Source organism: Nannospalax galili, unplaced genomic scaffold, assembly GCF_000622305.1.
Source record: "Nannospalax galili isolate Female #2095 unplaced genomic scaffold, S.galili_v1.0 scaffold751, whole genome shotgun sequence".
NCBI classification, from domain to species: domain Eukaryota; kingdom Metazoa; phylum Chordata; class Mammalia; order Rodentia; family Spalacidae; genus Nannospalax; species Nannospalax galili.
In genome coordinates, this window is record NW_008331125.1 from 158,623 (window position 1) to 183,011 (window position 24,389).

Consider the following 24,389-nt stretch of genomic DNA (forward strand, 5'->3'; position numbering starts at 1 on the left):
TTTATTGTATATAGTCCAAATATAAATTATTAAAATTGGTTACTGGAATAATATAAAATGATTATTTAAAACTCTATTAACTAATTAATTTCATAGCTATATTTGTTTTATTTAAATAAGCAGTTGAAAGTTATATTCAATTTTTTCAAATAAAAGTTTTTCACATTACTATATTTCTTTACCTTCTTTATTTTGAAAAATTTTAATACATTAGAGGATTTATGAGAAGCATATCTACATGAAAAATCTGTAGATAAAACTGTTTGATTAGAGAATCTAAATGAATTGCTTAATTATTTTTATTGTAGACCTCACAAGAAGTGGCAAACCTTGGTGGCTGAATGAAACATCCTCTGCTTTTCCTTCTTTACTACCAATTAATGACACACATGTCCATCATAGACAGAAAAGATCAGTGAGCATCGAGCGATTTGTGGAGACACTAGTAGTAGCAGACAAAATGATGGTGGGCTACCACGGCCGCAAAGACATTGAGCACTATATTTTGAGTGTGATGAATATTGTAAGTTTGATCCCGCTATATACTATTTTACTTATTTTTTTTGTGTTTTTATATATTAAGGCCAAGGATTTTTTTTTCTTTTTTTTTTGATACAGGGTCTCCCTGTAGCCACAGCTGGCCTGGAACTCGATATATAGATCAGGCTGGCTTCAATTTCACAGAAATCTGCCTGCCTCTGTCTCCCTTGTGCTGGGATTAAAGGCATGTGCCACCACTCCCAGCAGGTCTTGGATTTTTTTCACTGTGAAATAAAATAATGATATAAATTCATCTGTGAGGAATGATAGAAAATGAATTTTTTGTGTGTTTATGTAATTAAGTTTGGGGCCTTGTATGCAGTAAATATGTGCTTTACCATCAGACCACATTGATTTTCTCTCCTCCAGGCTAAAAATTGATCAATTAACATTTAAGTTGCCTAGAAAGTGAATTTTAAAATGTTTTTATTACTCAGTTTTAGTTAATATGATGTTTAAAAAAGTTATTAAATTATATCTAAGGAACCTGAGCTTGAAACAGCAGGTCATATTATAATTAATTGTGATGTAATTCATCTTTAGCAGAAAATATTTCTTGTGTAGACTTATTTAAAAACCTTTCAGTAAGTGATACATCTATAATGCAACTCCACACCTAAGTCTCAGGGAACATCATGGAAGAGGCGGCAGAAAGATTGTAAGAGTCAGAGGGTCAAGACACCAGCTGCTAGTTAATGCATTGTAAACATAACAGAGAAGTTGCACGCATGAAATCTTCATTGTATCGTAGTCCAATATGGTCTTCATTATGACAAAACCAGTTGATATGCCAATTTGGATGGAGAAAATTTCATGGTGCCCCATTTCAAGATGAAGAGCTAAAGGCAACCAATGGATACTGAGCAAGGGTCAGTTTTCTTTAGGGACTAGCTCCCTGAGAGATCATTTAATTCCATGAGGGCAGCCCTAATCACATGTACTCATGAGCACCACCAAATGAACTCAGTGCATTTCTATATGTATAAATATATATATGTGTGTGTAAACATATATATGTATATGTAACAATAATAATCCAAGAAGAGGATGAGAAATTATGAGGAAGAAGGGGACATGGGAGAAGTTGGAAGGGGACTGGGAGGGGTAGAAATAATGCAAATACAATACTCATATAAGGAATTTTCAAAAAAATTTAATAAAATAAAAACCGTAACTAAGGCATCTTGAAGGTAGAGCCCTAAGTAATATAGGGTGAAAGAATATTTTTCAATGTACAAAATAAAGTTACAAAATTGTCTTATAATTTAGAAAATCAAAGTAGCACTGTATTATTTTTGTCTGACTTTGTGTCTTTTCTTATTTTCTGGAGGTCAGGTTGCCAAACTTTACCGTGATTCCAGCCTAGGAAACGTTGTGAATATTATAGTGGCTCGCTTAATTGTTCTCACAGAAGATCAGGTAAGAATGAGTTAGTTTATAAATCTAAAGCTTTTAGGTTTTGGAATTGTTATTATAAAATAATATATTTCTTTGTTACTCCTCTGAGGAAGTCCTAGTTAACTGCGAGTTTTAGCTCTAAATTTAAATTTTTTATGCACATTTGAATTACTTTACAGTAGTATACATCCCATGTCTTGTTAAAACTCTTTCTCCATATATGCATACTTGCTATATGTTTCAGTATTAAGGATGAACATTTTTATGTCCTATCTGATAATGGTTTTGGTTGATTTTTGTATGCTGATGACTTCAGATATGTTCACATTATTGTTGAAGAACTAGAGGGAAAGTCTGTTCAATAACAAATCAAATGAACTCTAGGTCAGATATTGTGGAGATAAAAATTGGCAAGAGATTATTCCTAGAAACCACTGCTTCTAATTATAGTCCCACTTTAGTTTTCAAAAGTTTTGACAACTGACCTTAGTAATTTGTTTGGAACATTTCTGGTATGCATGTTGTATTGCAGCCAAACTTGGAGATAAACCACCATGCAGACAAGTCCCTCGATAGCTTCTGTAAGTGGCAGAAATCCATTCTCTCCCACCAAAGTGATGGAAACACCATTCCAGAAAATGGGATTGCCCACCACGATAATGCAGTTCTTATTACTAGGTATGGTTTGTTGCAAGTATTTTTCCTTTGATTATTGCATTTACTTTATATTGTAACTATATTTGGTTCTATCAAAAACCTCATTCAAGAAATGAGTGTGTAAAGAGAAAGGTGGTAATTTAATTTTTATTACTGAAAATTTTTTACTTTTATTTAATAGTCTGCTATTAATGTGTTTGTATCAAATGAACTAAATAAGAAAAAGAGAAAAGATTAACATTTGATTTAGAAATTTAATAACTTTTTCTCTTTATAAGTTCTAGTCATAATCTTTAGCTGGAAGCACAACTATGAGTTGTTCATTGAACAAAATACTTATTAAAAGCAAGATTTAAAAGAACAAGAAAATATGTCATTCTTGGCTATAAAATACAATAACTTGTCATATATACATCCTAGTTGTGTTGATCTATGTTAATAGATTAAAAGGGAAGAGAAGATTTGTTGTCTCTTTAATTAAAATAGTTAAATAAAGTATGTAAATGTAAAGAAGCAGATCTAGGGCAAGACAGTTGGCTTGCAGAAGACCTGAGTTCAGTTCCAAGCACCCACTTTGGGTGGCACACAGCTGCCTGTAAATTCTCCAGAGGATCTAATGCCCCCTCCACACACCTGCACACACATGTCATACATTCACAGCCACACACATATACATAAATTTGAAAAATTATTTTAAATAGCAGATCTGTTATACTATGCATTAAACAGGTTTTCCTTCAAGCAATATCATTACTCCACAATAATCCAGTGAACTCATATATTACTTTCCAGTTTTATAAAACTTTGTAATTATTCTTTAACAGTTCTGTGAAGTAGTATAATGTGATTTCACATTAGAAATGGGGAGTTGGCTTAGCATGGTGGCGTATGCCTTGAATCCCAGAACTCAGGAGGTATAAGGCAGGTGAATCTCTGTGAGCTTGAGGGCAAATTGGTCTACATAGGAAATTCCAGGTCAGTTATAGCTATATAGTGAGACCCTGTGGGGGAAAAATAAATAATTAGATAAGTAAATGAAGGAAGAAAGGAAGGAAGGAAGGGAGGGAGGGAGAGGGAGGGAGGGAGGGAAACAAAGAAAGGAAACTGGCTCAAAATTACTGAATAAGGTTCATAAGGTCATTCAACTGATAAATTAAACCCTGGAGATCTGGTCTCTTTATACTATTGGTTCTGTCTTAGCTCATTTTTATTTATTTTTGAGATGATATCTTGATATGTTGATGTTCAGGCTAACATCAAATATCTGGGCTCTAGCCTTCCTTCTGTCTTAGTCTCCCAAGTAGTGGGGACTACAGGTGTATACCACTATGCCAGGCTTTGTTTTAGCTTATTTATATTCTAATTTTCATTGGGTAGAAACATTATGCTTCAATACTTTTAAGGTAATAATAATAATGACTTTAACCTCTTAATAATATTTAAAAATAAAGGGCAAATAAAATGACCATAACAAACACTAAGCAAAATGGAAACATTATCTTGTCTTGGCTGAGTGGAATAGCTTTGTTATTTTGATTATTTCTTTTCATGTGCAAGTCAATATTTTACATATGCATAACATGCATGACCTGTGTGGTAGACTCATAGGCATTAAAGCCTGAAAGGAATCAGAATCTTGTAACACAATACAGTAATCTAATTTTACTTTTAGAAAAAAATAGTGTTAATTGAATTATGAAGTTTCTGAGTACTTTCTAAAAGTATTCTTACTTTAATTAACTCTACCTCCCTTATATTATAAACCAGAAAACTTTGTTTATGATATGCTTGCTGACTAAAACAAAATCATATGGTTCTATACTCATGTGTTGACATAGCCGTTTGATAAATTCTACAGTTCCTTAGAGTCTTGTGGTCAGATATGCTTCCAAATATACTTCAAGAATTTAAAATATACTAGGAATTGTACTAACATAGAAACATTTGCCTAAAATATATGGCTACCATTAGTGTTAATGAAATTACTGCAAGAAAACAAATACTATATATAGCTAACAAAATTATCACAGGTAGTTACATCACTTCTGTGTTTCCTCTTATCTCAAATATGTATATATGTATGCAGATATATTTCAGAATGCATCTCAATTTACATTGGCTGATATAATAGAGGTTACAAAAATCCTTTTGGAAGGCTGGAAGATAGCTTAGTTGGTAAAGGGCAAGCATTTGAACCTGAATTCTGATCCCCAACACCCACAGACACAGCTTTGCACATCTGATGGAGGAGCGGAGACCGGAATACCCTAGGGCTTCCTGACCAGTCAATCTAGACAATTGGTGAGCTTCAGGTTCAGTGACAGATCCTGTCTCAAAATAAAATAAAATAAATTAAATTAAATAAAATTAAAAAAAAATAAGGTGGAGAAGTGATTGAGGAAAACACTTGATGCTGGCCTCCTGGCTGCATACACATACAATCTCCCACACGTGCATACATAGGAATACACACACACACACACACACACACACACACACACACACACACTTCTTTGGGGCAGTATTTGTTTTGAATTGCTATTAAAGTGTCAAAATGATGCTAGCCTATTTACTTGGAGCACCGAATACCTAATTAAAAATGAAATGATTATCTTTATTGTTTAATTTTTATATTATATAGCTGGATATCCCTGTCCATTTTTCAGGAATGGACAGGGAGTTATCAGTGCTTAATTCATATATTTGAAATATATATATAGTGTGTGTATGTCAAATTGAAGATGTTTGAATCATAGTGCTACTTTTAGTAAAATACATATCTGAGAATTCCACAGTGATTTTATATTGTTTGAAATTTGTTTCCTATGACTCACTAACACACTCAGGGTTGTAATCCACAATTTATTGGCTATATGTTTGCCTAAAATGTCAGCTCACTATGGGGAATGTATAATGTATGTATCAAGGATTACAGAAGAAAACAGTGATACTTTTATCTCTACTAGACCAAATTTGTTCTAAGGATTTAGATATTTTATCCTCCAAATCATTTGGAATTATAGTCACTTAGGTAACAAAAGTTACTTTTAAGAGTGTAAAGTGTTGTTAAGTGACATTGCTTTATTTATTTATTCAAGCTTAAACTACTCTGTAAAGTTATCCGGTCACTGACTAGACAGAAAGAAAACAGGTTTGTCCAACCTTTTCATGTTGCAATGCAACACTGTCATCTAAAGTTCGTGCTTGAGACTGAGCAGTCTAGTTACAAAGAAAAAAAAAATCACAAAGCATCTTATGATATTTTAAGTTTACAATTCTATTTTGGGTCACATAACTATCCTGCACTGCACACAGTGCATGGGCTATAGGTTGAACATACCTGCATATTTATAGCAGTTATTTATCCAGCATCAGTAATAATGAGAAAACACCAGAAGCTATCAAAATTATTTATATATATACATATTTTGTTTTAATATATACATGTATGTTTTATATGTAAATATATCTATACTATTTTATAGATACTGTTAATAGTGTTATAAGAATATAGTGAATTCCCTCTTTTACTACTTAAATTAATAAAGACTTGACATTATGTCATTTCATGTCATTTCCTAAACTTTAGTTACTCTATATAGTGTGGTCACCTGACTTCTTAGTTCTGAACACCAACATTAGTGTTCTTATGTGTAAATGTGTGGAAATATGGCAACATTTCTACATACAATATTCTATATGTTATTTTAAATAATGATCAATTGTAGAACAATGAAACTATTCTTTCATTTAAAAAATTTATTGATTCAAGAATTTTATCCAGTGTATTTTGATCATATTCAGACCCCCCCACCCATTTTTGTGATGTTTTATTTAAATGGTCAATATTAGTAAGTAGTACTGATTGCTTTCATAGACTAGGTTTATTAAAATGACTTGACTGTCACTGTGGTCACCTAAATCAGTTTGATATTTTAGTACCTCCTTTAAACACTATATAAATCAATAAACGCTTAGCACTTTGCACCAAAAACTGTATTCGGTTGGGACTGTGATCAGGCTTGGCTTGTTCTCAGCTCACCTTTTTGTTTGTTTTGGGCTTTTCTTTGGTCTGTTTTGGAGACAGGGTCTCCCTGTAGCCCCAGCTGTCCCTGGAACTCATGATGTAGACAGGCTGGCCTCAATTTGACAGAGATCCGCCTGCCTCTGCCTCCTAGGTGCTGGGATTAAAGGTGTGTGCCACCACATCTAGCCTAAACTATTTATTTTTAAAGTTGACCAAATTGTATGTATTTACAGATGTACAAATTGGTGTTTTGAAATATAAGTTGTAGAATGTTTAAGTTGAGCATTAGCTTGACATGCATTATCTCAAATACTTCATTAACTTTTGTATTAACAAACCACAAATTAGTAGCTACTTAAGAACAAAATCCTACATTTTGACATGTTATTTATTTTTATTTCTAATCAAGTCAGGAAATATCAATCACAGGCTTAAAGTCAAGCCAAATTCTTAAATTTATTTTCTGGTAAAAAATCACCAAGAAATCTATACGTAGCCCAAAATTTAGTAAGAAGTTAGTGACTTGTAGTGTACCAGCATTAGTATTTAGCCATTAGCATGACTAGATTAATTTCTATGTTTCTTGGCTTTCTGCTCTATAAAACATTGGAACCATATTTTTCCATTTTAGGATATTAACACATTACAGTTCATGTATTTATGATAGGAATTATATCCTAAGTCCTTTGCATGGAAACAACATTCTTGGGATATAATTCATACCACACAGTTTACCCATTTAAAATATAATTTGGTGGCTTTTGTATGCATGTTCACGGGTTGTATAACCATTACTGTAATTAATTTTAGAATATTTTGTTACTCCCAAAGGAAGTCATGCCCCATTTCCCTCCTTTCCAGCCCTACCCTTGCTCCAGCACAGACAGCAGCTAATCTAACCTTCTGACTGTGTAATTATTTAAATTTGGACATTTTATATATATGAGTCATCTATGTTTTGTTATGTATTAGTAATGCATTCCTCTTACTTGCCTAAATTCTTAGAAATCCAAAGTGCCTAACATTTAAGAATGCCTTTGTTTATAGACTATTTTTTAATTAATAACTTTTATATTTTTTCATTAGTAAAAAGCATAGAATTCATAAATACATCTTAAAGTAGAGATGCAAAAAATTGCACAGTAAGTCAAATAATTTGATCTTTAATTAAAGTTGGCATATTTATCCTCTTAAGGGGGCACAACTGCTTACTTTGGTGTTCCTAGATTATAAAGGAATTAGAATTTATGAAGTAGAACAACTGCATGGAAGTTTTTAAGTAGCTATAGAAATGGTTTTGAAAGAGCTTGACCTATAATATATGAATTTAAATGCATATTAAAAGAATATATCTGTCAGTATTAAGTATTAGTTTCATGATTATAGTGAGGACAGATAGAAGAAAGGGATATTAAATGTGGTACATTGGGGCTAAAGAAATGGCTCAGTGGCTAAGAGCTCTGGCTGCTCTTTCAGAAGACCTAGGTTTGGCACCCAGTACCCACATGGTGACTAGCAGCTATCTGTAACTCTAGTTCTGCTAGTCACCATGCAGGCACCCAATACCCACATGGTAACTAGCAGCTATCTGTAACTCTAGTTCTGCTAGTCACCATGCAGGCACCCAATACCCACATGGTGACTAGCAGCTATCTGTAACTCTAGTTCCAAGGGGATTTGATTTCCTCTTCTGACCTGCACAGACATTGCATGATAGGGGTACACTTACATATAGGCAAAATGTGTATATATAAAAATAAAAAATTTAAATGGGGGCATATTAACATTTAATTCATAGGAACATTTAAATTCTTATGGAAGTAATTGATAAATATTTCCTGACCTATTATTAAGCTTTTAGGAATATGTTGGGTTTTTATTTAACTTTTTATTGATTTTTTGCCATTGTCATACTATATTACTTGATGGTATTTAGAGCCCCTCCCCTATCCACACTGCAGCATATTTCCCCCAATCCACTGCAATGAATTCTATTATATATACAATATGACCCATAGTGTCTGATCTGTTTCCCCAAAAGTGCCTCATTGTGGGTCCATCCACTAGAGTGGGACTGAACTCCCAAGAGCCCCATCCTACAAGAGACAGTCTCTCCCCCTCCCAGCAGCCACCAACTGCCTAAAGTTTCTTAGGTTAGGTTTGGATTTCTTACCAACTTCCCCATGTCTATGCTGGGATTTTCTTTGGTTTGAACTTGGTTAGGATTTGTGCATGCTGTCACCATTGCTGTGAGTCCATATGAGCAACTGACTGTCTGTCTGGAAAACTCTGTTTTCCTTGTGGTCATCCATCACCTCTGACTCTTACCGTCTTTCCACACCTTCTTCCACAATGATTCCCGAGACATAGGAGACAGAAGTTTGAAATAAGTGTCCTATTCAGGGATAAGTGTTCGGCAGTCTCTTGTTCTCTGCACATTGGCCAGAAAAATGTGGGTTTTCTATGTCAATCACCATCTGCTGCATAAGGAAACTTCTTTGGTGATAGTTGAGAGGTATATTCATCTTATGTGTAGAGGTTGCATTAAGATGTATCGCTAGGGCCAAACATCTCACAGACACTTATTCTCTGAGTTTGACCAGCTCTGGAACTCTGTAATAGTCTCCATCTGTTGCAAAAAGAAACTTCTTTGATGAGGGTTGAGAGGCACACTTCTCTGTAATTATGAGTATGTATATTTATAATACAGTAAGAAATTACTTTGGTGTAGGGATGTGGCAAAAAATAGGTTTAACTCTAGTGCCTATGAACTCTGCAGCCATGTGTGTTTGGCTGTTTACAGTACCACACATGAGTTCCCTCCCATTGAGTGAGCCTTAATTTCAATTAGACAGCTCTTTATTACCCCCAAGACTAAAGTGTCACTACTGCACCAATAGCCATAGTTTTCTAGACCAGTCATTATTGTTTATTAGACTTTACTGCTGGATAGGACCATTAATTGGTTTTCTCCGTTGGCAGATTGTATAGTATTCTATGATACGATGAGAGCTAGTGTTCAGGGAAGAGGCTTCTGGGTCAGTTTCAGTTGAATTGCTCCAAGTCCTGTGTCAAATCTGGTCTGTCTTAAGAAATAGTCCTACCTTCAAGTTATGGGAAACAATCAAGGGCTGCTGTGACAATAGCCTTTGTTATTTTGGGAGTCTCTTAGACTACCCTAACAACTTGAAGGGAGGTTTCTCCTGCTTGGTATTGTGTTTTTGGTTATATATCCTTCAACTCTATATGTGTACGTGTGTGTGCGTGTGTGTGTCTGTGTGTGTGTGCATTTTATATAGATCATATGTAGATTCATATGTTGTATATATATTTTTCAGTAGGACTTTGAACAAATACATTTCCCTCTAGTTTTTAACACCATCTAAGCATTATTTATCTCTCCTCTCATTCCCCACTTTAACACTTCCTGTTCCCACGCCAGTTAAAGCACTCCCATTTTCCCCTTAATAACTCTTGTTTCCTAGTATCCCCCTCTGTCTAGCTCTTTCTTCCCCTTTACTATCCCCATTGTTCCTTCCCATTTTCTTGGCTCCTGTGACACACAGCTAGGAATTTGGAGCCAAGATCCACAAATGAGAGATAACAAATGTTTTTCAGTTATACATGTGCACTCATGTTTCGATATTGTATGTGTATTTTTCAATGGGTTTCTGATTTAATACATTTCCCTCCTGCTTTTATATCACCTAAGGTTTGTTTATCTCTTCTCTCTTTCCCTGTCTAACCTCCCTCCCTCCCCAGTTAAAATACTCCCGATTTCCCCCATTATCCCTATTATCCCCCTCTCTCTTGAATTCCTTCTTTTTCTTTATCCCTAGGGTTCCTTGTATGTCCTTCCCTTCTCCGTCCCCAGGTGAATACCCCCATTTTCCCCATTTCTCCCTGGTAACTTCTATTTCCTATTAACCCCTTCTCTTCTACTCTTCTTTCCCTTTAACTCTGTTTCCTATCCATTTTCCAGGATCCTGCTGTTGCATCAGGATATAAGGGATTGGTGCTAAGATCCACAAATGAGTGAGAACATACATTGCTTGTTTTTCTGAGTCTGTGTTACTTCACTTGATTTAACAGTTTTTAGTTCCATCCATTTGTCTGCAAAATATCATGATTTCCTTCTTAGCACTGAGTAGAACTTCATTGAGTAATGTACCACATTTTCATTATCCATTCATCAGTGGAGGGACATTTAGGTTGTTTCCATTTCTTACTGTGAAAAGAACAGCAACAAACCTGTCTGTGCAAGTATTTCTGCAGTAGGATGAGTCCTTTGGGTATATGACAAGGAGTGGTTATAAGTAGATCATATGTAGATTAATTTTTAGTTTTTTAAGAGTTCTCCATGCTGATTTTTCACAGTGGTTACGCCATTTTGCATATTATAAATATTATATAAGTTGTGAGTTCAGATTATGGAGAGGTGATTTTTGCTGTTTGGGCATTTAGAAACATGCCTCACCACTTATGTGTCTTACCACTGTGGTTCCCCATTCCTGCCCATGCTCTCTTGTCTTCCCTCTGTGTCTTTTCCCTTTGTCTCTGCCTCATTAGTTCTTTACTCAAAAGTCTTTATCTACATTCAGTTATCTTTCCACTCTAGGAGGATATCATCCTGGAGTGGCTATAATTTTTTGTGTGTATGGGGACACTTTAAAGAGTGAAAGGTGGTGTCAACCAGTTAGGCCTCAGGTACAAAGTAGGACCTAGCACAACAGGCATTGCCTAGGCTAGCGAAGTTTCAACTAAGAATGGAAATAAGACACTACTTTTCCCTCAGTGCTGAACATTGACTATGTATATTCTATTTAATGAATTATTTTTATATACCTTGACTGAATAACTGTGTCTTATTTGTAGAAGTCTTCTTTAAGGAAAGGAGAATGTATTTCAGGCAACAGTTTAAGAGCTAATAACTTCAGAACCGGTATTTGTTTTATTGTCATACCACATTTATATAAATGTGCTTTTATGTGTACATACCTAATGGCATTACAAATGCTTAATGTTTAAACCTTAAATAACTGCATGGATTAGATAGTGTTATTATCCCCAACCCCCTTTTTTTTAATGAAGAAGTTGAGGACAGAAAAGTTAGAAGATTGACCAGGTCCTACAGTAATTAGTGAAAACAAGATCTAAATTAAACTGGGTAATAGATTCACAGAGGTCTTTAGAAAAGTTAACAAAATTGTTAAACTAAAAAAATTATGTGGAAATACTTTAATATTATTGGCATCTATTGTAGGTAGGCTTCTAAGATTGTCTCCAGTGAATGCCCCTTTTATTTTTAACTTCATATTCATATTTTCAGTGATTTTACATCTTTGACCATAGTTTTGCATGCTACTGTAAATGATATTATTTCTAAAATTTCACTTTAAATTGTCTATATTCTATAAAATATAACTGATATTCTTTAAAAAATATTTTCTTTTATATTTTATGTGTATGAGTGTTTTGCCTGCATGTATGTAAGTGCACCACATGTGGGCAGTGCCCAAGCAGAGGCCAGAAGAAGGGGTTGAATCCCTTGGAACTGGAGTTCTGGATGGCTGTTAACTGCCATGTGGGTGCTGGGAATCAAACCCAGGTCCTTGATGGTTCTTAACCACCAAGCTATCCCTCTAATATCTATCCTATCCATGATAGATATTCATATATTGCTTTTATTCCTGTAGGCGTGCTTACTAGTTTTAGTAGTTTTGTGTTTGTGTCTGTGGTATTTTCCTTTTGAGACAGGTTAAGACAATGTAGTCTCAATTGACCTGAACTCTTGCAATCAAGGGTTTCCTGCCTCCCTGCCTCTCCTCTAAACATGTTCCAGCACTCCATTACTAAGTTTAGTGGCTCTTAGTTATTAGTTTCTCTTAGTCATTAGCTATTAAGTTTCTGTTAGAGAATATGGCCTGTATGTTACTGACTTTTGGAAATTTGCTGAGGATCCTATAAAGTCTAGTATGTAATAATTCTAAGTTTGTATGTTGGATTCTTTTTTTAAAATATTTTATTTGTTGTTTTTATTTTATGTGATTGAGTGTCTTGCCTACATATAAGTGCACCCATATCATGCTATACTTGTGGAGATAGAGGAGGGCATTGGATTCCCTGGAACTGGAGTTAAATATGGTTGTTAGCCACTATGTGGGTGCTGGGAACTGAACCCAGGTGCTCTGCAAGAGCAGCCTGTGCTGTTAACCACTGAGCCATCTCTCCAGCCCCATATGTTGCTTCTTTATTTGTCCCTGAAATTAAATTGATCTATTTTCTTGTTCAAATCTTTTCTGATTGTATGAGAAAGTGACGTTTACTGAAAGATATTGTGCCAGAAAAGTTGTCAACTTGACACACCAGGGAAGAAGGAACTTCAGTTGAGAAATTTCCTCCATTGGATTGGCCTGTGGCCATGTTTCTGGGACATTTTTTGATTATTGAGTCATATGGGAGGGGTGCTGGACTGAGCCTGTGAGACAAGCTGTGTGTGCTGTGGACTGCAGAGCAGAGAAGTGGAGATACTGAAACCCTTTGGAACCCAGAAGATACAGAGTGAAGAATCCCAGATGTCCAGCCTTGATCTATTTTGCTGGGCTTAGGTTTTGCTTAACTGTACCCTGTTCTTCCCTTTTGAAATAAGACAGTACTTAACATGTTTTGGATTTTATAGGAGCCCACAGTTAAAAGACTTTAAAAAGAGACTTTGAAATTTAAACTGTTTGGATTTTTTTAAGGACTATGGGATTTTAAAGTTGTACTGTTTTATGTTGTAATATTAATATTAACATGAGATCTTAGGGATAAGAAGTGGAAGGGTTGTGGTATAAAGTGATGTGTTTTTGTGTCAAGTTGACAAGGGTCACTTATGATGGATAACTTTAGTTGTCAACTTGACACACCAGTGTAGCTGGAACCTCAGGTGAGAAAATTGCCTCCATTAGATTGGACTGTGGCTATGTTTGTGGGACATTTTTTTTTTTTTAACTGTTGAGTAATGTGGGAGGGCCCAGCTCACTGTGGGCAGTGCAACCCTTGAGCAGATGGCCTTGTGTTGTATAAGAAGGCAGGCTGAGCACAGGCCAAAGGAGTAAGCTAGTAAGCAGCCCTCCTCCATGGTCTGTGCTCCAGGTTCCTGCCCTGAGTTCCTGTCTTGGCTCTCCTTGACGATAAACTGTGCTGTAAGCCAAACTAACCCTTTCCTCCCCCCAGTTGGTTTTGGTCAGTGTTTTCATCACAGCAAGAGAAAGCTAACTAGAACAAATATATTTTCAAACATCTCTCTATTTGGATTTATCACTTCTGTTGTGTCAGTGTCTGCTTTACAGAGTTTGATGATATTTTATTTATTTAGACACAAATTTGGAATTGTTATCTACTCTTGGCATGCTACTGAGTTGCATATTTCCATTTTATAATCTTTCTTTCAAAGTACTATGTATGGTATGTATCGGTTTGGTATGTTGTTTCTAGCCTTTTATTCATAATCCTTTTTATTTTAGACCTGCTTCTAGTAAACACCAAGTAGTCAGAGGAGCTATATCTTATCTTATGAATCTCAATCTTTTAGGTGTAGTTTGTTCTGTCTACATTTATTATGATTTTTAATGTTTTGAGCAGGCTTCCATCATCTTACTTTTTAAGCTAAATGTCCCCTTAAGGTATAATGTGCCTTATATAACTTTGAGTTTATATCTTCCATCAGTATTTGGGCATTTCACAGACATTAGTTGCAGTTATAGCTTCTCAATTTTTTCCTCAGTCTATGATTTTGATGTTTGCATTAGACTACTGTTATTGTAATCTTTTTTATTTTTAAAATATAAAGTTTTTAATTCTCTTTTCAGATCTGAATAATATGCATTTAACTCAGTGACTGATTTCTTGTAAAATTATACCTACTTTATCAGAGACTAGTTTTTCTCAATTCTTCCTATTTGGCATTTTTCCCTATTTCATTTTAAAATTTAATATTTTGGATTGGGGAGATAGCTAAGTTAGTAAAGTGTTTGCTGTATAAGCATGAGAAGCTGTGTTCAATCCACAGAGCCCATGTAAAAAAAAAAAAGCACACACAGTGAGAAACACCTGTAATCCTAACACTGGGGACATAGAGACAGGAAGATCCCTAGCATTTGCTGGTCAGCCATACTAGCCTATTTAGTGAGTTCCAGGCCAGTGAGAGACCCTGTTTCAGATAAAGCAAGGTATATGTTTCTCAAGGAGCAGCACCCAAGTTTGTCTTCTGGCCTCTAGCTGCACACACGTGCACCCTGCTCCCCAAAGACCCAGAATAGCATTTTACTTCCATTTTTGTTTTCTTCATGCATCCAGTTCCCCTATATAAAATAAAAAGTAGATTAATCTAGAGTTTCTTTTCTTTTTTTTGGTCTTTTCGAGACAGGGTCTCCCTGTAGCCCCAGCTGTCCTGGAACTCACTATGTAGACCAGGCTGGCCTTGAACTCACAGAGATCCACCTGCCTCTGCCTCCCAAGTGCTGGGACCATGCCCGGCTAATCTAGAGTTTCTAAGTGAACTTATTTTGTAAATTTATCTTTAGGTTTAGGTGTTTTTTTTTTTTTTTTTTTATAATAAGATAAAATGCTTGGGTCAATGTATGCAATAATGGGTATATAGAGCTAGCGCAAGAGAGACCAGCTAGTAGGTTGTAGAATTAGAAAGTGGGAATGTTTGTTAAACAGAAACATCCCAAAGACAAGTCTATTCTGTGGGAAAATGAAGAGTGATTTAAAATAAACACCAATTTCAATTTGAGGCATGAGAATATTCATATTTACTGTTAATGAAATGCTGCATATGTTGGCTTGAGAATATGAGAGAACATTAGGAGAGAAAGCTCTGTTGGACAGGAGAAAATTCAGACCTAGTATTCAAAATAGTAAATGTTTGAATATTGCCAGGGGAAAATGTTGAAACTAAGGGGATAGAAAAGCCTCCAGGGGAATTAAATTCAAAAGGGAAACAACCACGGTTCTAGGGAAGGAGACTAAATATAGTCAAAATTGAACCTAGAAATAGATGCATATGCATTGGGTAAGATAAGCAGAGTAGTTAAGAAGTAAGAATCATTGAAACAATAATTTCATTAAATGTTGCTTTACTATTTTCTCTTCAGAATTGATTTGAGGTTTTTGTGTACACATGTGCTACTCCCCATGCCACCCACTTAGTAGGCCATTTTGTGCTTTGTAGGTACAGCTTTAATGTTCAGTTGATCCAGTTCTGTGTTTTCAAAATGTATTCTCGTTTGTGAAAACGTATTCTCCAAACACTAACCTGAAATGTGGCATTAGTAAAATTGATGTCCCCTGACTTTTAAGTATTGTGAAATGTACAATCCATTTAAATATCATATTTGGGTTGTTACAATAAGGTCAGGAGACTTTGCTAACTCTATGCTCCTACTCTCTACCAACAATATATAGACTAGCTTTTAAAGGTCTCAATTTGTAAATAATACATTTTGTTCACAAGTTAATGAGGTTGAGAATATACTTAATGCATATCATCTAGGGGCTGGAGAGATGGCTCAGTGATTAAGAGCAGTTGCTCTTCCAGAGGACCTGAGTTTGGTTCCTAGCATCCACATCAGGCAGGGCACAACCACCTGTAACTCCAGATCCAGTGGATCCAGCACCCTCCAGGGGTACCCCCACATACACAGTTTTTTAAAAAAGAATTTAAATTTTATCATCTTTCCTTAGCAGCTTTTTCTGTATTTCCTCCCATACTTCACCTAATAACTTATATTGCCTTCAAAGGACATTCCTTTGTCTTTTTAAAAAAATATTTTACTACTTTTATTTTATGTGTATTTCTGTATTGCCTGTGTGTAAGTAAGTGCACCCGTGTCATGCAGTGCCCACAGAGGACAGAAGAGGCTGTTGGATCCCCTGGAACTAGAGTGACAGACAGTTGTTAGCTGCTATGTGGGTGCTGGGATTCAAATCTGGGTGTTCTGCAAGAACAACCAGTGTTCTTAACTGCTGAGCTGTCTCTCCAGCCCCTCCTTTGTCTTTTTAAAATGCTGAGATATAGAAGTCATATATCATATGAAATTCACCTCTCAAATTTATAATTTTGTGGTTTTAGTATATTCATAAAGATGCACAACCATCACCACTGTATTAGAGTTCTGAAGGGAGACAGAGCCAATTGCAGATATTTGAGAGGGGATTTATTAGAGGAATTGACTCACATACATATGAAAGCTGAGGAGTCCCAGGAGAGGCTGTCTGCCACCTGTAGCCCCTGGGTTGTCATCACGGTCTCAGAACTAGGGAAGCCGATAGTATAACTTTCACTGCGTTGAAGACCTGAAAAGTTGAGTGGCTAATGGTATTAAGTACTAGAGTTCAAAAGACCAAACTAAGAAATGCACATATAATCAATATATGAGTGCATGTGTGTAGCTGAAGGCTATATAACCAAAAACAAAGTGCCGGGTAGGAGAACTCTCCCTTCGAGTTGTTGGTCAGCATAGTTCAAAACACTCTCAAAATAACAAAGACCGTTGTCATTGCCCTTGATTGCCTCCCAGAACTTGAAGGTAAGAACTTATTGCTAAAGACAGCCCACACTTCGATACACAACTTGGAGCAATCAAGCTGGAACTGACCTGGAAGCCTCCTCCCTGAACACTAGCTCTCATGTATCAGAGCCAAGGGAAAACAAAACAAAACAAAACAGTCAATGGTCCTACCCAGCTGTAAAGCCTAATAACAACAGTGACTGGCCCAGAAAACTATTGCTCTTGGTGCAGTAGTAGCACTTTTATTGTGGGGATAATCAACAGCAGTCTAATTGGATTTAAGGTCCACTCAATGGGAGGATTCATGTATGGTACTATAAACAGCCAAATACACATGGCTGGAAAGGTCATAGGTCCTAGAGAAAAACCTACTTTAGCCACATGCCTAAGCCAACATAATTTCCTACTTCAATTTAAATATGCATCCTCATATTTAAAGATAAGTGTACCTCTCAATCCTCATTAAAGAAGCTTCTTTTGTAATAGATAGAGACTATTACAGAATTCCAGAACTGGTCAAACTCAGATAAGTGTCTGTGAGACGCTTAACCCTAAGTGACACATCTTCAGTGCAACCTCTACACATAAGATGAATATACCGTTCAGCTCTCACCTGAGAAGTTTCCTTATGCAGCAGATGGTGACTAACACAGAAACCCACGATTGGCCAGTGTGCACAGAACAAGAGGCTGCAGAGTGCTTATCCCTGCATAAGACACCTATTTCAAACCTCTGCCTTCCAAGGCTCTTGTGGAAGGGGGTGGGGGTGAAATATTGTAAAAGCCAGAGGTGGTGGATGATGACCAGGAAACAGAGTCTTCCAGACAGCTGGTCAATTGCTTATATGAAATCACAGCAATGGTGACAGCTTGTACAAATCCTGTGCAACATCAAACTAGACAAAATGCCAGCATAGACATGAGAAAGTGGGTAAGAAATCCTAACTGAAGGATCTTTTGGTGTTTGATGGCTGCTGTGAGGTGGTAAGGCAGTGTCTTATAGGGATGGGACTCTTGGTAGGCCCAGTGGGTGTATTTGCACTGAAGGACATTTGGGAACACAAATCAGACCCTATGGGCTATGTTATATATATGAGAGTGCATTAAACTGGGCAGGGAGCAATGTGGGAGAGGTGTGAATAGAGGAGTGGATTTAAATGCCATCAGACAGTATTGTATGAAAATTACAAATACTCGATAAAAAATTTAAAAAGGCCAAAGAAATGGAATTCTGATGTATAAGGATGCTCTTCTCCTCATGGATGTGGTACTTAAGGGTCTTGTGACTTGCTTCAGATAAGGTGGTGAAAGAGTTCTTTTTGTACCATCAATTTCTCAAATTCTTTCAGTTGAAAACATTCAGTATATCAAAGCACCATATTTTAGATATCTGAACCCCTCATCATTGGCATTTTGTATATGTCTATTGGTTGAATTATAACAACAAACTCATGATCTACTGGAGCCAAAAGATATGGAAATTGTTTAGAGAAAGAATCAACCTAAACTAAAACACCAGTAGAAATAGCAGCCTTCAACAACCACTATGAACACAGAGAATATATATTTTTATTGGCTCTTTAATAATGATTAATTGTTTTTACATGTAAGCACAAGCTATACTTTTATTATAAAATTACTCACATTATGGCATCAAGTACAAATGCAATTTTTGATGGATTTAGAATTGCAGGCAGATTAAAAACATTCTTTGGAGATAGAGGACAATACTACATTATATAATTTAATTGTACAATTAAGAGTACTTAATAACATTGTTATACTTTGTTTTATTTTAAATATTAACCTCCTTTTAGAATTGGATTTTGCTAGATAATGTTAAAAATGTTTACTTTAAAAATTCCTGCTGTGCTTGTTATTGAAAATGTTCTGGCGAACTCAGTAATATATTGTCTTGCTAAAGAAAATTGCCTGGGAAAATTGTAATTGACAGCTTATGTTGAAGTTTGCAATCTTAGAAAAGTGTCATGCCAAGTTTTCATTTACTCACTTGGAAAGTGAAATGAGGCTTAGAAAAGTATAGGCTTACCACAGAGTTCTTTTAGAGAAGCCATTGTCTTGTGAGAAAATGTCCAGCCGAGCTTGCCTATAGCTTTAACTATTGATTCTTTAAGTATGGATGAGAGGTCTTTAAGGTCATTCTGAAAAGTCTAGAAATTGATAAAAAAGATGATCATGTAGTGCTACAGGTAAGTACATGCGTTTCCATGAGCACTGATTTTTTTGATAAGTCAGGGCTGTTTATTAATAAACTACTGAGCAAATAATAATTTGCTAAATAATGTTCATACAACAATGTCACAGAAACTATTGTATATCTAGGAAGAGAATTGTAAACTAATTAAACATTTTCAATTAAAAATAGTTAAATTTTCAGCAAATCACTATTATCAGTGATATTTTAAGTTAATCATATTTTTTAATCACTTAAGATTTTGTTTTCAGCCATAATGTAGTTTTAGCAGTTGTTTTTAGTTATTTTATATCAAATATATTTTCATAAGCAATATTTTTGTTTTTGACCAAAAATCCTGAATAACTAGGCATGCTATTTGTACCTCAATATGAACCAGTCATAATTACTGGAGTAGATGTATGAAAAATACATGAAAGCATAATACTGATGTTGTGTGCCTCTAAATGTGTAATGACCTTAAAACAAAGTTACAGTAAATTTACTGCTTTGAAAATGCTTATGGAGAGTAAAATGTTGGTTTCTAGAGATGGTAGGGAATGTGGGAAGATGTTGATAAGAGGGCACATTTCAATTAGATGACAGGAAAAATTCAAGAACTCTAATGCATACCTGGCAGCAGGTTAATAACTTTATATCAAATACTCAAAAATTTCTAATAGAATGAATTTAATGTTTTAAAAAATATTTCATTTATTTATTTACTTATTTATTTATTTATTTATTATTTGGCTTTTTGAGACAGGGTCTCCTTATAGCCCCAGCTGTCCTGGAACTCACTATGTAGACCAGGCTGGCCTCGAACTCACAAAGATCCGCCTGCCTCCACCACGCCCGGCCTTTATTATTTTTAAAATTTATTTTATGTGTATGAGTGTATTGCCTGCATGTATGTAAGTGTACCCATGTCGTGCAGTGCCCACAGAGGTCAGAAGAGGGTGTCACATTCCTTGGAACTGGAGTTACAGATGGTTGTTAGCTTCCATGTGGGTGCTGGGTTTTGATCCCAGGTCCTCTGCAAGAGCAGCCAGTACTCTTAACCACTAAGCCATGTCTCCATCCCCAAGGATTTAATTTAATGATCTATTTAAATAATTATTTATGTTTTTATTTATCAAATCCACCCTCCTTTCCATGTGCTCTTTTTTGTTTTTGTTTTTTAAAATATTTTGCTTTATTTTTATTTTATGTGTATGAGTATATTGCCTGCATGCATGTGAGTGCACCTGTGTCATGCAATGCCTCGGAGGTCAGAAGAGGGTTTCGGATTCCCCTGGAACTGGAGTTAAAGACAGTTCATAGCCGCCACGTGGATGCTGGGAATCGAACCCAGGTCTTCTGCAAGAGCAGTCAGTGCTCTTAACTGCTGAGCCATCTCTCCTTAAACTCACTGAGTCCACTTAGTGCTGCCATGGATGTAGGGCCATCTCCTGGAGGATGGGCAGCCTCTCAGGGGCTCCATTCCTGAGGAAATTGACTCTCCTCTCAGCAGCCATCAATTGCCAATAGCTCTTCAGCTAGGGATAGGGCTTTGTGACCCCCTTCCCTATCCATGCTGAAATTTTGTCTGGCTTGATCATGTACAGTTCTTGGGCAGGCAGCTGTGAGTTCATGTGTGATGATTGGGCCTGTTTCGTCCAGAAAACACCGTTTCACTTCTGCTGCTTCTGGTTCTTTAATCATTGCACTCCCTCTTCTGTAATGATCCCTGAGCTTTGGGAGAAGGAGGAAGTGTGATATGAATGTCCCATTTAGGGCTGAACACTGTACAGTAAGAGAGTGGATTTTAAGGGCTTCTTTCCCCACAAAAAATGAATATGTGAGATAATATATGTTAAATAGGTTGATATAGCCATTCTACAACATAGCCATACATTAACATATATACAACTATTATGTTTTATCCATAATTTATTCAAGTTAATGATTTATAAGTAGCTTAGTATACTTTAGGGATAACAGGACTGACTTGTATCTAGTAATTCAATGAAGAAGAAACATTTTTCATAACACTTCAGCATTTTGTATAGTTGGTTATCTCTAAGGGCTGGGATCTGAATATTTATGCCACAGGCCAGTGGAGCTCTCACTTTTCTCTCCATTTTCTCTGCTCCCAGCACAGTCTATCCTCTTTTCTCTCAAGCACAAATATATTTTTAGTAAGGAATATGATTAATTCGGTGAAATATAATTGCATATCTTTTCTGAAACCACAAATGCTCTTCTGTTTTTCTTTTCTAGACTATATGATTTTAATATAAGTCAAAGCTTTTGAGTAATTTATATTTTATTTTTAAAAACTAAGTAAAATATATCCTTTAGTTCACCACTGAATTAATGATACTCAGTATTAATAGTTTGTAAAAGTCTATTGAAAAAACTTAAGAGTTTGGGTTTTTTTTTCAATATTTTTATTTATTATTTTATGTGTATGAGTGCATGACTGCATGTGTGTGAGTGCATCCATGTCGTGCAATGCCATGGAGGTCAGAAGAGGGCGTTGGATTCCCCTGGAACTAGAGTTAAAGACAGTTTGTAGCCGCCATGTGGATGCTGGGAATCGAACCCGGGTCCTCTACAAGAGCAGTCAGTGCTCTTAACCACTGAGCCATCTCTCCAGCCCATAGAGTTTGGTTTTTAACTCTACATATAATTAACAACTTGTGTGAAGATTCTAACACTATGATTTAAAATTGAGAGAATATGTAATATAAATTTATTTTTATTGCACATTCATTATGTACCATATAAGGTACTGAAATCCAGCAGTGAACCAACAAAAGAAAATTCCTGCTCTCTTTTGAAGAGGTGATATTTTAGTAGAGGATACAAATTACAAACAAGATATATGTAGAATATTAAAGAGTGTGTGAAGTGACAGTCTGCCCAATCATACTGTTTAGAAATTGCTATTTTATATAGGGTAATCAAGAAGCCTTTCTTAAGGTGGCATTTGATTAGCATTTGAATCATAGTGATGGTGTAACGAAGCCTTTGTAGATACTGGAAAAAGACATTTCGGCTAGAGGTAACAGGAACAGCAAAGCCTTTCATTCAAAAGTAAGCTAAATATATTCAAGTAACAACTAAGAGACCAGTGCAGTAGGAGGTTAATGGGAAATATGATAGAAGGTAGCTCAGAAAGGGTGCAGGGACCAGATTATGATACTGGAGAGGCCATAGTAAAGACTGTCTTTTACCTGCAGTGAGAGAAAGGCAGTGCAGGATCATTTTGGAATGGGTAGATATGCTATAGAGGAGAAAGGATCAGTGTAGAGCTGTCAGTTAAAAATTTTTTCGGTATTTCCACTCAGAAACGGCCAGATGGCAATTTGTTACATTCTAAATACTTACTTAGAAGGTAGAGCAAACAGATTTTTCTCCCATTTTCTTGTGTGTGTCGATTTGTGTGTGCATGGGTATGCATGTTTACATGTGTGTAGATATACATGTGTGGGTGTGTGTACTATGTGCATGTGGAGGCTGGAGGTTGATGTCAAGAATCATCCTCGATTGCTCTTTCATCTAATTCATTGACGCAGAGGCTCTCAATCACACTCAGAGCACTGTCTGGTCATCATGCTCTGAGTATCCTGACCCCACTTTCCCTGCCTTCTCTGACTTCTGAGGCTGGAATTACAGACTGACCACAATGCCCATCAGGCATTTACATAGGTTCTGGATATCTGAGTCAGCAGATTTTTGACAAAATACTGAATTGTGTGTTAGTATGTGGAGAGAGAGAGAGAGAGAGAGAGAGAGAGAGAGAGAGAGAGAGAATATGAGAATATGAGAATAAATGAATAAATAAGTGAAAAATACCCTAAATTTTATACTGGCTTCCCCCCCTCCCCCATGGAGTTGCTTTTTAAAAGGGATAATGCTTGAGGAACACATTTATAAGGACAGCACAATGCTTATTAGATAGCCCAGGGAAAATGTCTAGTTGGCAATTGGATACATGAGATTGGATTTCAGTAAGGAGCATAGCACTGGAATGAAAACTTTTTGATGACATCAGTATTCTGGTGTAATTTAAAGCCAGTGATCAGGAAGTCAAATGTTTGTAGACAAGTGTTCTGAAGATTAAATCTGGATTGGCTCAACATTTAAAGATCAGTTAGAAAGGAGCAAAAATCAAGAAAGGAGAGAAAAAAAGGCAGCCATTGAGACAAGCAAGAAGGAGAAGGGTTAGGTGCGAGTAAGCAGCCGTGAATAGGAAATACTGTTTCCATTATGACAAGATACTTATCTCATGATCAAGACATTTAAAGCCTTGTAAAGTTTTATCTCAGTATTTCTTTCTGAACTTAAATGTATTACTTAGGTAAAATAAATAAAATTATCTGTTTATTTGTGTTCCCTGCCCCCCCAAGTGACCTGCACCAAATATTTTAAGAGTTTAAGTTTGCTCTCTTAAGATAATTAACTAGTTTACCTAATGAGTGTTTTGTAGGCATAAATTTCTTAAGCTGAAATAATTGGGTTAAGTTCTATTGGCGTAGTACCTTAATTTTAGTTATTTTTTAAGCACTCAAGTGTCATGTTAGTGATTAAGCAAGTGCATTGTGGCCTATGCTGGGCTAATGTGACAAGTATGTGGCTTTCAGCCAGTGGAATGTCTGCATGTTCTCAGCCATATTTAATGTTTCCAGATATATAGCTGTCCTAATTGCCGTATGTTACACTGTTACGATAACATCTGTTGTAATAGGACAACCTACTATTTGTTGAAATGGAAATTATGTGGTTTCTTTGTATTATCAAGAGTGCTTAGGAATTATTTTTTTTATATCTTTTCAATGTTGCAATAGGGACCATGGATTTACAGTAGAACTACAGAAGCTTTAAAATATTAACAGCCCATTAAGTACAGGATATGGTTCATGAGGTTTAATGGGAAGTTGTTAAAAGGAGATGGAACAGTTCCAGTGTTTCGGGAGACATAGTTAGTGCCAAAGCACAGGGCAGAGATTTTAAAAAGCCAGTTATAT

General features: G+C 35.9%; 1 protein-coding gene across 8 annotated transcripts in view; it reads left to right on the top strand.

The window, feature by feature from the left end:
• Adamts6 (ADAM metallopeptidase with thrombospondin type 1 motif 6) overlaps positions 1 to 24,389 on the top strand; it is a 283,297-nt gene that overhangs the window by 43,897 nt on the left and 215,011 nt on the right. For 6 of the 8 annotated variants that reach the window (XR_003847513.1, XR_003847512.1, XR_003847514.1 and 3 more), the window contains 3 exons: positions 309 to 523; positions 1,876 to 1,959; positions 2,471 to 2,616. Coding sequence is in view for 3 of the 8 variants with exons in the window: in XM_029557800.1 (XP_029413660.1) it covers positions 309 to 523; positions 1,876 to 1,959; positions 2,471 to 2,616 (445 nt within the window). In the remaining 5 variants the exon portion in view is untranslated. Of the gene's footprint in view, positions 1 to 308; positions 524 to 1,870; positions 1,960 to 2,470; positions 2,617 to 24,389 lie in introns of those variants that run through there. The other 2 variants (XR_003847524.1, XM_029557810.1) reach the window with 2 other exon arrangements.